General features: G+C 35.7%; 1 protein-coding gene across 1 annotated transcript; it reads left to right on the top strand.

Annotated features, from left to right (window-relative positions):
- The first annotated feature begins 222 nt into the window (after positions 1–222).
- Positions 223–7,194, top strand: GUCA1A (guanylate cyclase activator 1A). The gene is made up of 4 exons (XM_032218838.1): positions 223–420; positions 4,426–4,575; positions 5,875–5,965; positions 7,037–7,194. The coding sequence occupies exons 1-4, from the start codon at positions 223–225 to the stop codon at positions 7,192–7,194; spliced, it is 597 nt and encodes a 198-aa protein (XP_032074729.1).
- Positions 7,195–12,468: the final 5,274 nt, after the last annotated feature.

Genomic DNA, 12,468 nt, shown 5'->3' with positions numbered 1-12,468 from the left:
TAAGTCTTTAAACATCGGAAGCTGCTTTGAAGAAGCTGTCACTATTTTAAAACTCTCAAAGAGCCTCTTCACCTTCCCTCATTAAAGAAGTTTATTTTTAATAGCTTCTGTCCTCTTTTCTACTTCATTAGTTTTACTTTGAGCTATCCCTTCCATTTGAATATTTAATAAAGAGAGGAAAAACGTTTAGTGTACCTCACTGTTCCCTGTTTAGCTTTAAATATGGGGAATATGGATGGCAAATCTGTTGAAGAATTGAGTGCCACAGAGTGCCACCAGTGGTACAAGAAATTTATGACAGAGTGTCCCTCTGGACAATTGACTCTACATGAGTTTAAACAGTTTTTTGGATTGAAAAATCTGAGTCCATCATCAAACGAATATGTTGAACAAATGTTTGAGACATTTGATTTTAATAAGGTAAGTGATTTAATATAATACTTATAGCTTCCCAGATTCATTGAGCGTTTACGTTTACACATTTAATAAATAATTATTATTGCATACAGTATTCTGTATTTGCCCATGTGTGTGCGTTTGTGTGTATAGAGGGAAAGAGAACATTTAAGTTGCAGAAGACTTAGAAATGTTGATCAAGCTAACCATATGGAGTATTGTGGTTCTTTAAAAAGCCAAACACATTTATTAGATGATATAATTGTGGGTAAGTATAATATATGAAACATGATGCCAGAATGTTTTATTAATTTTTAATGTGCCTCAAGATTTTTGCTTGTGCTGACAAGCAAGTGATATATACATATCTATTATGCAATGGTCAATGAAATAATTTATGCACATTGATTCATTTTCTACTTTGGCTGATAGATTTGTTTCTTTGAAAATTAACTGTAATGACTAGTTTTAACTCAAGAACAAACACATTTTGTCAGCATTAATTCTGCATACACTTCCTATGTCATGTTTCAAATTGTTTTTGTGATTGTGTTATAGAAATAAACCATGGTATATCTTTTTTTAAAAAATGTTTGTTACAGTGGCTAAATTAATTATTTTTGGATTAGATGGTGATTTAAAAGAATAAGCCTAGTCTTTAGAAGCCTAGAATCATCTCATTAAAAGACTCATAAGTAGAAATGGAATAGAATGATTTTCATTGTAATTTCCTTCTACCCAACATCAGGTTATTCCAGTTTTTCTCTTGTATCATTTACTTTTTTAGATCAGTCTCTAAATACTTAACCCTACAAAAATGCTTTTTGTATCCAAATAATTTCAATGTGGCAAGTATTAAAAATGTCTATCACTATCCATAAGAGAAAGGTAAAAATTCTGGCTGGGAATTTGAGGGTACTATAAGTCCAACAGTCCAGAATGGAGTTATCTTATGAAGGTCATGATTTTGACTGTCATATATTTTTTTATTTTTAAACAAACAAAAACAGACAAAGACATAAAACACATCTTCCATTCCATACAGTGTGTCAATTGGTTACAAGGTTTTTGTGCATCCTTTCAGTAGTCATCCCTTAAATTTTATATAAAGTCACATGTTGTTAATCAAGCATATTTGTATACATTATTATTATAATACTTCATTTGTTTGACTGTCACTATTATTTCTTCATTTTAAACAAGATATTCTAAATATTGGTTCATTTATATTATAATTCGTAACATCATGTTCAACATGTATGTGTGTGTGTGTGTATGTATGTATGTATATATGTGTGTATGTGTGTGTGTATGTGTGTATGTATGTATGTGTGTGTGTGTGTGTGTGTGTGTGTGTATATATATATATATATATATATATATATATATATATATATATTTGTTATATTTGTGCTGATAAATAAATGTGTGTCAAAGCAAAGTAGATTGAAGCATGCAAAATCCTTTCAAGGAGATTCAATGTAATGCATAGATTCCACTGAAGACATTGGCTAGGAAGAGTAAAATGCAAAATAAAAAGCACCTTAATTTAGCGACATGCTAACTTCATGTGAATGCCATCATGTGAATGTAGATTGAGCACACGTGCTTGATCGTGAGAGAGCAGGCAAAATAGATGCCATATAGAAGAAAAGTTAATGATAGTAATTCTTCTAACAGAAATAACTCTGTAAGACATTGGAAGATATGGTTCCAATTTGGACAATTCAAGGGTCCTAAAATATAAACTGTTCTATAAAAATTATGGTATAATCAAAGGCAATAAAACAGACATATGTTCAATAGAAGAGAATATCTGTAATTCATGGTTGAATGTGGAATTTTTGATGCTTTCTGACATTGTTTGTAGATGTTTCATTTACTGCACTAAGTTACATCATTATTATTCATTGACTATGTGTGTATATCCAAGTATTTGTTTATGTGCTGAACAAGATTTTAAAGCCGAAATCCCAGCTTTTGTTAGTACTTTTATTAAATGCTATCATATAAGCAATGCTCTGATACAATCCCAAAATTTGGTAATAATGGACAAAGAAATCAAAATTAATGTGGAGCTTTGATTGGGTTCACTACGCAATGGATCAAACAAGTAGCAAATGGGCAAATCTAGCCTATATAAATATTCATGTAAAAATGAGTCCTGTATACAGAGTTGTCCATGGTGTGCCAAGATTGTGATACCATTTTTCACCTCCTTTGGACACCATTGCAAATGAATGTGAGTTTGCCTCTCCTTTCCTAATCTGTTATTTCCTAAATTAATTTATAGGGCTAATTAATTTATATTGGCCCATTTAGGAAATGTGCAAGATGAATTTTTAGTTTGTGGTCTTAATGTCTCCTAAACTCAGTGGGTACAATATACTATCTCTTCCCTGAAAACCTTGTTTGACCTCATAAAGCCAATGAACATCAATGGACCATCAAATTATTACTAGTTAATACCATACCATTATCTTAAGAAAAATGTGCAAAGAGTTGAAGACCAATAAAACAGATTGAAAAAAATGACATATTTATTTTCTTTGCTCATCATGACTGAATGTTAACAGTTGAAATTAATGTTAAAACATCCTGTGTTTGAACATTTCCTCATGCAGTACTATCTACTTTTATGATTACCTATAACAATGTTATTATACAACTAGCTGCACCTGGCCACACATTGCTGTGACCAGTCTGGGCATAGTGGGGTTGGTCAGGCTGCTGGGCCAGGTGAGGCTGGTTGGGGAGATGGCACCTGGGCTGTCAGCCTCGTGGCAGTTGTTGAGCATCTCGGAGGAGCTGCGCTCGGGCTCCCCCAAGTTGGTGGCCCAGGAGAGTGAGACGTCCAGGATCTCGGAGGAGGAGAAGTCCTCAGTCCTCAGCACCCAGGGGCCGCCCCAGCCCCGCTGCACCTCAGGCTGACACTGCCGCTGCCCCCCCCCCGTGGGAGCACCTTGGTGAGGCTATAGCTGGGCACACGCGGCCAGCTGGGCTGAGGAGACGCTCTGCCTCCGCTTCCTCTGGAACTCCACTGGGCTGGCCGGGGGTAGGCCAGCTTAAGGGTGGGGAGAGGCAGCCGAGGGATGGCGCAAGTGGCACCCCGCCGCAAAGGCCTGGCGGGAGGGGGGAGAGGGGAGAGGGAGGCCAAAGGGTTTCAGCTCCCCTTGGCGGAAATGGCCAAAGCTCGTCAGAGGAGGGGCGGAAAGGGGAAAGGGTGCGGCTGCAGCCCAGCCACACTTATAAAGGGACCGTCGGGACAAAGCTGGAGAGAGGCCGAACTGTTCCGAATATACTATACTCACTAAATGAGCGCTATGGTAAACAACACAGCTCAATTCCAATGCAATGTCACATGAAATAATTAAATCAAAATGAAAATAAATCAAAATCTATGAAAATTCAATATAACAATGCAATCGGAAACATTGAAATGGAATCATGAAATATTTAGTATAGTGTGTGTTGCTTTTACATCCACCAGATGGCACTGGTTTCAAAAAAGCATGTTTTTACAAAAAATCATGTTTTTACCTGTCACAGGTGTGACATCTATGTAATATACATATATAAAAACATTCACATTCGAATGTAACGTTGTGTCAAAATTTCAAAGCAATCGGTGAAGAACTTTCGGAGATTAGCAATTTTGAACAAACAACCATTACATTTTTATTTATATAGATTGCATGGGACAGTTTTCCTTTCTGGTTATGATATCATAGAAATAATCACAAATTGTACTCTTCACAAAATACACTCGTCTGATCTTTTAACTTTCACTCTAAAACAAGGATGTTTGACCTTAAACAAAATAATCAGTAGAAAAGGGGGAGAATATAATTTCTGAATAATAGCTTTCAAACTCAAGAGGATAGCTACAATATTAGATGATAACTGCTACATCAGCAATAATCATAATCATAAAGCACAAGTACAAAAATACACTTATAAAGCTGTAGTTGTAAGTACAGCTCTAGCTTACTTAAATCAATGAATATGTCACTTTTTGCTCTTCAATAGGATGGATACATTGATTTTATGGAGTATGTGGCAGCTCTAAGCTTGGTTCTGAAAGGGAAAGTGGAACAGAAATTGAAGTGGTACTTCAAGCTGTATGATGTCGATGGGAATGGCTGTATTGACAGAGATGAGTTGTTAAACATCATTAAGGTAAAATATTTTCTTCAATCTTTTCTTCAGTCAATTATGCTTTTCATTATGTATGGCTGATACATCCAGACATTGCCTTTGACAAGTAAGATGCAAAAAAAATTAAGTTTCACCCACACTATATGTGCCATATATGTCTACTACTTATGTACAGGAAAATGAGGGGAGAAACTGTAATATATTCAATGTAGAGGATGCTATATTTATAATGGAGATGGGCTTAAACTCTACATAATATCCCTTGGTCAAGTCAGCTAATCTAGCAATCTTATTAAGCACTGATAATTGGCAACATATAATTGTCATGATAATTCAAGAGACTTTAGTAGTATCAACAGTCCTTGAAACCTACTATTCAATCTTCTCTGATCATTAATAGAAGCAGGAAGACTTGGATGCTATTTTTGGTTATTCTCACCCTCCAAAAAACAGCAATCAGAATAATAATTGCTAGAATTTCATATGGTAATGAACATTCCCTCTGCAGTGAGGTTAGTCCCATATCTCTTAGCCTTCTAGAAAGTCTTCCTTAAAAAATATTTTTTCCAGCAATCTTTGGGAACCCTTGGGGAATCTTGCAAAGTGATTATTATTATTATTATTATTATTATTATTATTATTATTATTATTTATGAAAAATATTTTCAAAGCAACTCTAGGTAGAATGTATCATGTAATTTGATTAGTATTCTCCTGTATTCTTGTTTTTTTCTGTTTTTTTCTGTTTTTGTAATGTTACAATGGTTATACATTGCCCAGACTCATATAATCTGAGGAGATGAGCTATATACATTTGCTGAATATAAATAAATAAATAAATTACCACCAGACCAATGTCTGCTAGAGGAGAACCACTTTGTGCTGGAGTAGGAGACAAATGGATCACCTCAAAGTGATTAAATCATTAAATCAATAGGTCAAGAGCTAGAGTGACTATGGCGACAGGCAGACTACCTGCTATTTCTCATTTGGTGCGGGCAAAGTGCTTAAAGAGATTACTCAACCTCTCCAAGACCAATGCACAAGCAGAAAGCAAAAAGACTGGGTGGATGGATGTATAGACAAAAAACTGGGTGGATTAGAACTAACAAATATATAAAAATATCATCTGATTTTCACATTTTAAAATCACAAATTAATTTGTACCGTAATTCATTCCTATTGGAAAATACTGCATTTATGTGAGAATTTGTTGATTTTCTTTTTTAAAAAAGTCATACCTATTCAAATTGTTCACAGGTAGGGAAATTGAATGTAGACTTTTAAAGATGTTTTATATGTTTATATATTTATTTCCAGGCCATTCGCACCATTAACCCATGTCAAGAAGTCATGTCAGCTGAGGAATTCACAGATATGGTGTTCAATAAAATTGATGTAAATGGAGATGGTAAGAAACTTTTCTATCTGCGCTGAGATATTACTAGTTTGATGCAATCCAATAGTATATAATGATATCTGAGTAGGAAAAAGGTTAAAACTGACAATTTGTCAATGTTCAGAATGTACTGGATGCTATCCCATTTCTTTTGGGCTAGATAAACTTAACTGAATCTAGCTAAACTGTTAACAATTCTACCTCCTTGAAGTCTATTTTATTGCACCCACCACCACTTAAAATTAGTCTCAAAAAATGAAGCATTAATTATCAATGGGAAATGCCCAAAGTGCACATCAAGAAGAGAAAGTTAAAGTTAAAACCAGCTAAATATTGTGGTCCCGAACTCAGGTCTTCCAGTTACTTAAGATCAGAAGCAGAGGAATTATTTACAAGCTGAAGCCTGCATTTTCTTATGCAAAAGTAAGAAAATGGAAAGTGGAATGAAACCCATATGCCCATCCCATCCATTCAGCCATCTGCTTCAGTTCTGAGTCTTGCATTTATCCACAAAGAGAAACTTGGACAGGCTTTATAGTCTGATGTCAGCCTTTGATGCAGGCTAGATCAAGAAACGGGCATGGCAGCGATTTCAGGAATGCTTGTTTTGTTGTAAGATAGGATAACAGAATCTTGAAAGCTGTCCAAGTTTCTCCCTGTCCCATCTTATACTATATACAATCAAGGTAGGGTTGCTTTGAGTTTCTTTCTCATGTTCTCCTCTTTCTCAAGATTGAAGAAATGTAATTGTTTGTTCATTTTTTCTCTACCTCCAAGGTCAATTCTAAATTCCTTTACAGATTCCTTGGCAAATATTGGTGGATTTGAATTTGCTTGGTTAGTCCATCAAACTTTTTAATGTCCTTACAGAAATGGGAATTTTGTATTTGTCAAAAGCATAAAAAAAGGCTATGTGTCTCCCCCCCCCCCCCCCCAAAAAAAAAAAAAGTAACCAGAATTAAGCATTGGGGATGATGCAGTTAGTACTAACTGGATATCCATGTGTTGTATTGTTCACAAAATCAGCTCTCAATCATTTCAGCAGGCGGTACGTGAACCAAATTTTCTTGTTTGTTTCTACAGGTGATTTGTCTCTTGAAGAATTTATAGATGGAGTACAGAAAGATGAAGTTCTACTTGACATACTCACCCGTAGTTTAGACCTGAAACATATCTTTGATAAGATCCAGAATGATGGAAAGAACCCAGAAACAACTGGAGAACCCACAAAAAATGAATAGGCAAATGATTGTTTTTTAAAGAAAAATGTAATATTACAAGAACAAAAACTCAACACTAAAAATTGTAACAACTTAGAATATCTGTGCTGTATGTAAAAGAGGTACTGTCTATTATGAACACACTGAATAATTGTTATCACCAATTGTTGAAGACATCAGGTTGGCCTAGAAATTTAAGGCAATTGTCAGTGCTTCTGGGTCAGAGGAACACATACAATGGAAGAAGATCCTTAGTTTATTTGGTCTTTAAAGTGTCAGTGAGGAAGGTAAGTATAAGAGGGTATTCTGAGATGGATCCACCTTATATCGCCTTATATCATTTTGACTGCTTTTTGTGGTTGCTTCTTATGGTGAGCACACAAGTCAGAAGAGAATTAAATTAAGGAAAGTTGAAAAATACAGCTTTGGATAGAATATCTATTTTTTGATAATCCTAAGAAGTAGTGGAACTAAATGGCATCCAAGATTATCTTCCACTTATTGAATATCTAAAAAATGGTTGCTTAAAATCAGTGCTACAAATCCCATTTACTCAAATTGATCTCGAGTCTGCAAGTCTGTTACAATCCTTTGATATAAGCCTTTTTGCATATTCAGAAGTTCTTTTTAATACATGAATGATATTGGCCAAAGAACAATATTTTGGCTTTATATATGTAGCACATGTCGTTTAAAGATGAAGTGTTATTTTTTACTATAGCAAATGTTGCTCATATAAGAATATGCTTTTTTCATCAAATAATCCATCTTTTGATTTGAGTTCTCCATATGTGCAAACCGTATTTTGTTTCCCTAAAACAATTCTGTATTCTTTTTTAAAAAAAACATGAGACTTATTAATTATTTCTCTTAAGTATTTTTTATGGGAATTGAAGCATAGTTTAAGTTTAGCTAGTAGCAGATTGACACTCAAGTTCAGGTACATAGAGAAAAGCCCCAGATGCTAAAATCTTTTGTAAACTGATTAAGCTTTTAATTGTATGCATTCATTAGGGATTTTATAGCCTAAGCATTACAACAACTACAATGGGGAAAAAATCCATTCTTAAAAAAATACAGAAAATAGTTGACTTTTGTAAGACAAATTCTGAACATTTGTGACTATATGTTTAACAAAGAAAAATTATGTGAAAGCACCAATATATACTTGACTAGAAAAAAATATATTTCTCTTTTGCTTTGGTGTAGTGGTTAAGGCACCAGGCTTGACAGTTAGAGATAGTGAATTCTACTCCTGCCTTAGCCATGAAAGCCAGCTGGGTGACTTTGGAGCCATTCGTTTTCTCTCAGCCCATCTCACCTCTTACAGTTGTGTGGAAATTAGGAAAAGGAAGGTGTGTTGGATATGTTCACCACTTTGAGTTATTTGTGAAAAATAATAAATGTGGGATATAAGTAACATAAATACAAAAATAAATAAAATATTAAAATTCATAACAGGGGCTCAGAAATCATAAAGTACCTGAAAGTATGAGAAAGTATTTTCTAGTATGAATTACAAAAGCTACAGTACATGCAGAACTCTGCATGGCTCAGTCAAATTTCCGTTGTAAGGTTTAATTGGCCAATCAGTGGTGGCATGAATAAAGATTGAGTTGCAGGTGTAATCTTTGACAAGAACAATGGGGCTGAAAATTCCCACACAAAATGAATAAAATTGTGTTGCTGTTTCTTGAGAAAAGTGAGAGAATAAGCAGATTAAGTCACATTACCGTAAAGGGAAGAGGAAAAAAAACCCCTAAGGTCTAAATCCATAAATTAGATTTTTGGAGAATAATGCTTGCTTTAAAATCAAACAACAGGAAAGGAAGCATTATTTCTTTGAATTTTAGCTTCAAAATATGTACTATGCTATGGTACTTTATTGAAACTGTAATATTCTAAAATACTTGATATAGCAACACATTTATCTTTCTTTATCATTGCCATACCCACTGATAATAGATATAGGCCAGTGGTGGGTTTCAATTTTTAGAACCTCTTCTGTAGGTGTAGCCTGCTTTGTGGGAGTGGCTTGCTGGCCATGTGACTGGGTGAGAGTGGCTTGCCAGCCATTTGACCAGGTGGGAGTGGCTTGCCAGCCATGTGACTGGGTAGGCGTGGCCAACTTGTAAAATGTGAAACTCACTTAACAATGCTCTTGCTTAGCAACCAAAATGTTGGCTCAGAAACTCTGGCATTTGAAGCACACAAGTCTTAAAGCTGTCAAGTTACAAGACCTTTGCACGCCTAACCCTTTAGAAAAAAAAACCCAGGGGTGTTCAAATTTGGCAGCTTTAAGACTTGTGGACTTCAATTCCCAGAATTCCTCCTGTCGCTCTTCATCTTGATGATGTGGGGATGGGGGGGGAGAGCTGGAACTGGTTCTAAACGGCACTGTAGATTTGTGGAACCTATATAAAAGAGGTTAGAACTGGCAGGAACCCACCCCCAAGAGCCGAGGTGGCGCAGTGGTTAACCACCTTAGAGCCAAGGTGGCGCAGTGGTTAAATGCAGCACTGCAGGCTACTGCTAGATCAGCAGGTCAGCAGTTCAAATCTCACCGGCTCAGGGTTGACTCAGCCTTCCATCCTTCCGAGGTGGGTAAAATGAGGACCCAGATTGTTGGGGGCAATATGCTGACTCTCTGTAAACCGCTTAGAGAGGCCTGAAAGGCCTATGAAGCGGTATATAAGTCCACTGCTATTGCTATTGCTATTACCCCCGATACAGGCAGATGTGAGAATGATTGAACTGAAACTGGAATTAATAATTTCCTTGCGTTTAAGTATTCTATATTAGATTTATTTATGTAGACTTCTCTACATTCTGTATATATTTCAATTTACATGTCTGATTTATTTTTTTATACATAGTACAATGAAATGACTCATTAAAGTTTCTATTTTATAAAATCATCAGTTTGGGATTTTAATTTTAATTTTTGGAATCAGTACTGTATAAGTCCCCCCCTTCCAATTTTCTAAAATGCTTGGTATAAAGATGAATTATAGCTGCTGGAAATGGCAACAAATTTGAGTATGGGAGTCAGTCACATTAATGGGACTGGCCTAAAATTTAAGATGGTAGTTATGGCAGGATAGTCAAAACCTCACCTCTTTTGAAGAAGGGGGGGAGAGGGGAGGGCCAGGGAGAGGGAGAGACTACCTTGTAAAGTAATACAGAGTCAGCCAGGGTATTAGTGTGGTTGAGATAAGAAATAGTGAACATGACTTATTGACATACAATATATTCAGATCAAACAATTTCATTTGTATTTGCTCACCAAGCTAGCTACTTGTTGGTGGTTAAACAATTTTTTCCATAATCTTGACTGATAAAAACATCTCAAGAATCATAAAATGCTGAAAACCATTTGGCTATTAGTTTATTTGCTTGGAATTATTTTTACCACATGCAGGATTTATTGCTATCATTTATCATCTACATTCCAGTCCTGTTTCCTCATTAGATTGCTCCATAAAACACCAACAGAGATCTTTAGTCTTCAAGATATGTCCCTTAAAATGTGTATTATCTCCAGACCTTACAGCCAGAATTCTATTCCCACTTGTAATCCTTTATAATCTGCTGTCATGATAAAGGCCATTATTCATTGTATGCACTCCTTTAGCATTTGCAGGGGAGGGAGGGAAGGAGAGTGGGAGGGAGAGAAGGAGGAGGGAGGGATTAAAGTTTGTGAAGAATTCAAATGGAAAGGATTTTCATAAAATATCTTTGTCCTGTTTTTTTTTTAAATCTTGTTTTGGTTTCTTTCATAGCCTAGAATACCATCAACTGGCCATTTCTATAATTGCACTCTTTTAACTTATATTCATGTCACAAAATGTTATGTATTTCTGGTACCAAGACATCTTTCATACTCAAGTTTTGTTAAACCTTTATCAGAATAGAGAGTCAACATGTCCAGCATTCTCTATTCACTTAGCCAGTTCTTTATAGATGCAAAACCATTATAGTCAGTGAGATTTAAAAAAAGAAACTTTGATACTGAGTTGTGGACTCTACTTTCTTTACTGGCTCTTCAAGATCTCTTTCTCCCTGCCACTGTAATGAACTTTTATGGAGTTGATAGGCAAAAGTAATGTCTTCTGGCAGGTTTGCACTGCTGAGCTATGTTTGGCTTCGGCAAGGCCAGTGATCGGCACTGTTCATCCAAGATGTAATGTGGGGCATTAGCAAAATGATTGGTGTCACCAGTTGGTATGAAAAAACTTCAAAACACATCATATGGGAGGTGGAAAACTAGATCATTTGTCAAAACTGGCCTTAAACTAGCTAATCCATGGGCTGGGGTGGAGGGGGAGAGACTGTCTTACCAGACAGATTCTATCCTTTCCATATATAAGGAATTGCATCATTTGATCTCAGAGATGATACTAGTGAGTTGCACAGTAAACCAAGTGATGATGTACTGCTTTCCTCAGCGGGACTCTTTCTAGGTTTCTCTTGGGTAGCAAAGTAAAGGTTTGATAGATTTCCAAGAATACAAATGTTTGGAGAGGTAGAATTTCTTGTAGAAAATCTATAAAGCCATTACAGAAGAATTCCAGTGACCGCTGTGTATCAAGCTTTATAGTAAAATCAAAAGAAAAATAATTCCTTTCTCCCACCCAAGCAATTGAATGGGGTAGATTCTTTTTGAGTGACAAGTCCAGTTTCCAAGTATTTCTTGTTTTGTTAATGGACAGATTGGTTATTGGTCCATTAACATTGGTAACATTAACAATTCACCCTCATGGATGAGGGTAAGTGCCTATTTAGTGGTGATGGTGGTGGACAACTTTACAATGAGAACTCACCCTTGTTCCCATTTCTTTTTCTATTTTTTAAACCCCTGGAATTCTTTAGAGGGAGCAGGAAATGGGCCTTTAGCTATCAGTTGTCTCATTCCAGAAACAGGTATCTAAAAAACTGCTTGTCTACCACCACAAATATATAGACATCAGAGGTTTGGAATAAAGATTTCTCAAACTGTATAATTGGGCCATGGGACTATGCATGTAAGCTTTAGGAAATTTTAAATCACCAACTCACTTTTTGAATCCTGTGGCAGGCTTTTCTCTGACACAATCAGATCATTGATTCCATAAAATGCACACTAAGCTTTATTAGATGGAAAGATTTCATGAATTCATAGGAGACAAAGGGAAGCTGTACATCTATACATCTATGGTTGTTTAGCTATTCATAATATCTGCCTTATTTATAAAATATATTCAAAGTGGCTTCATAAAAACATAAAAACAAAATTAAGATGTTTAGCATGTTCAC

Source organism: Thamnophis elegans, chromosome 5, assembly GCF_009769535.1.
Source record: "Thamnophis elegans isolate rThaEle1 chromosome 5, rThaEle1.pri, whole genome shotgun sequence".
Classification (NCBI taxonomy): Eukaryota; Metazoa; Chordata; class Lepidosauria; order Squamata; family Colubridae; genus Thamnophis; species Thamnophis elegans.
The sequence above is the reverse complement of the archived record's forward strand: the minus strand, read 5'-3'. Positions and strand labels throughout refer to the sequence as shown.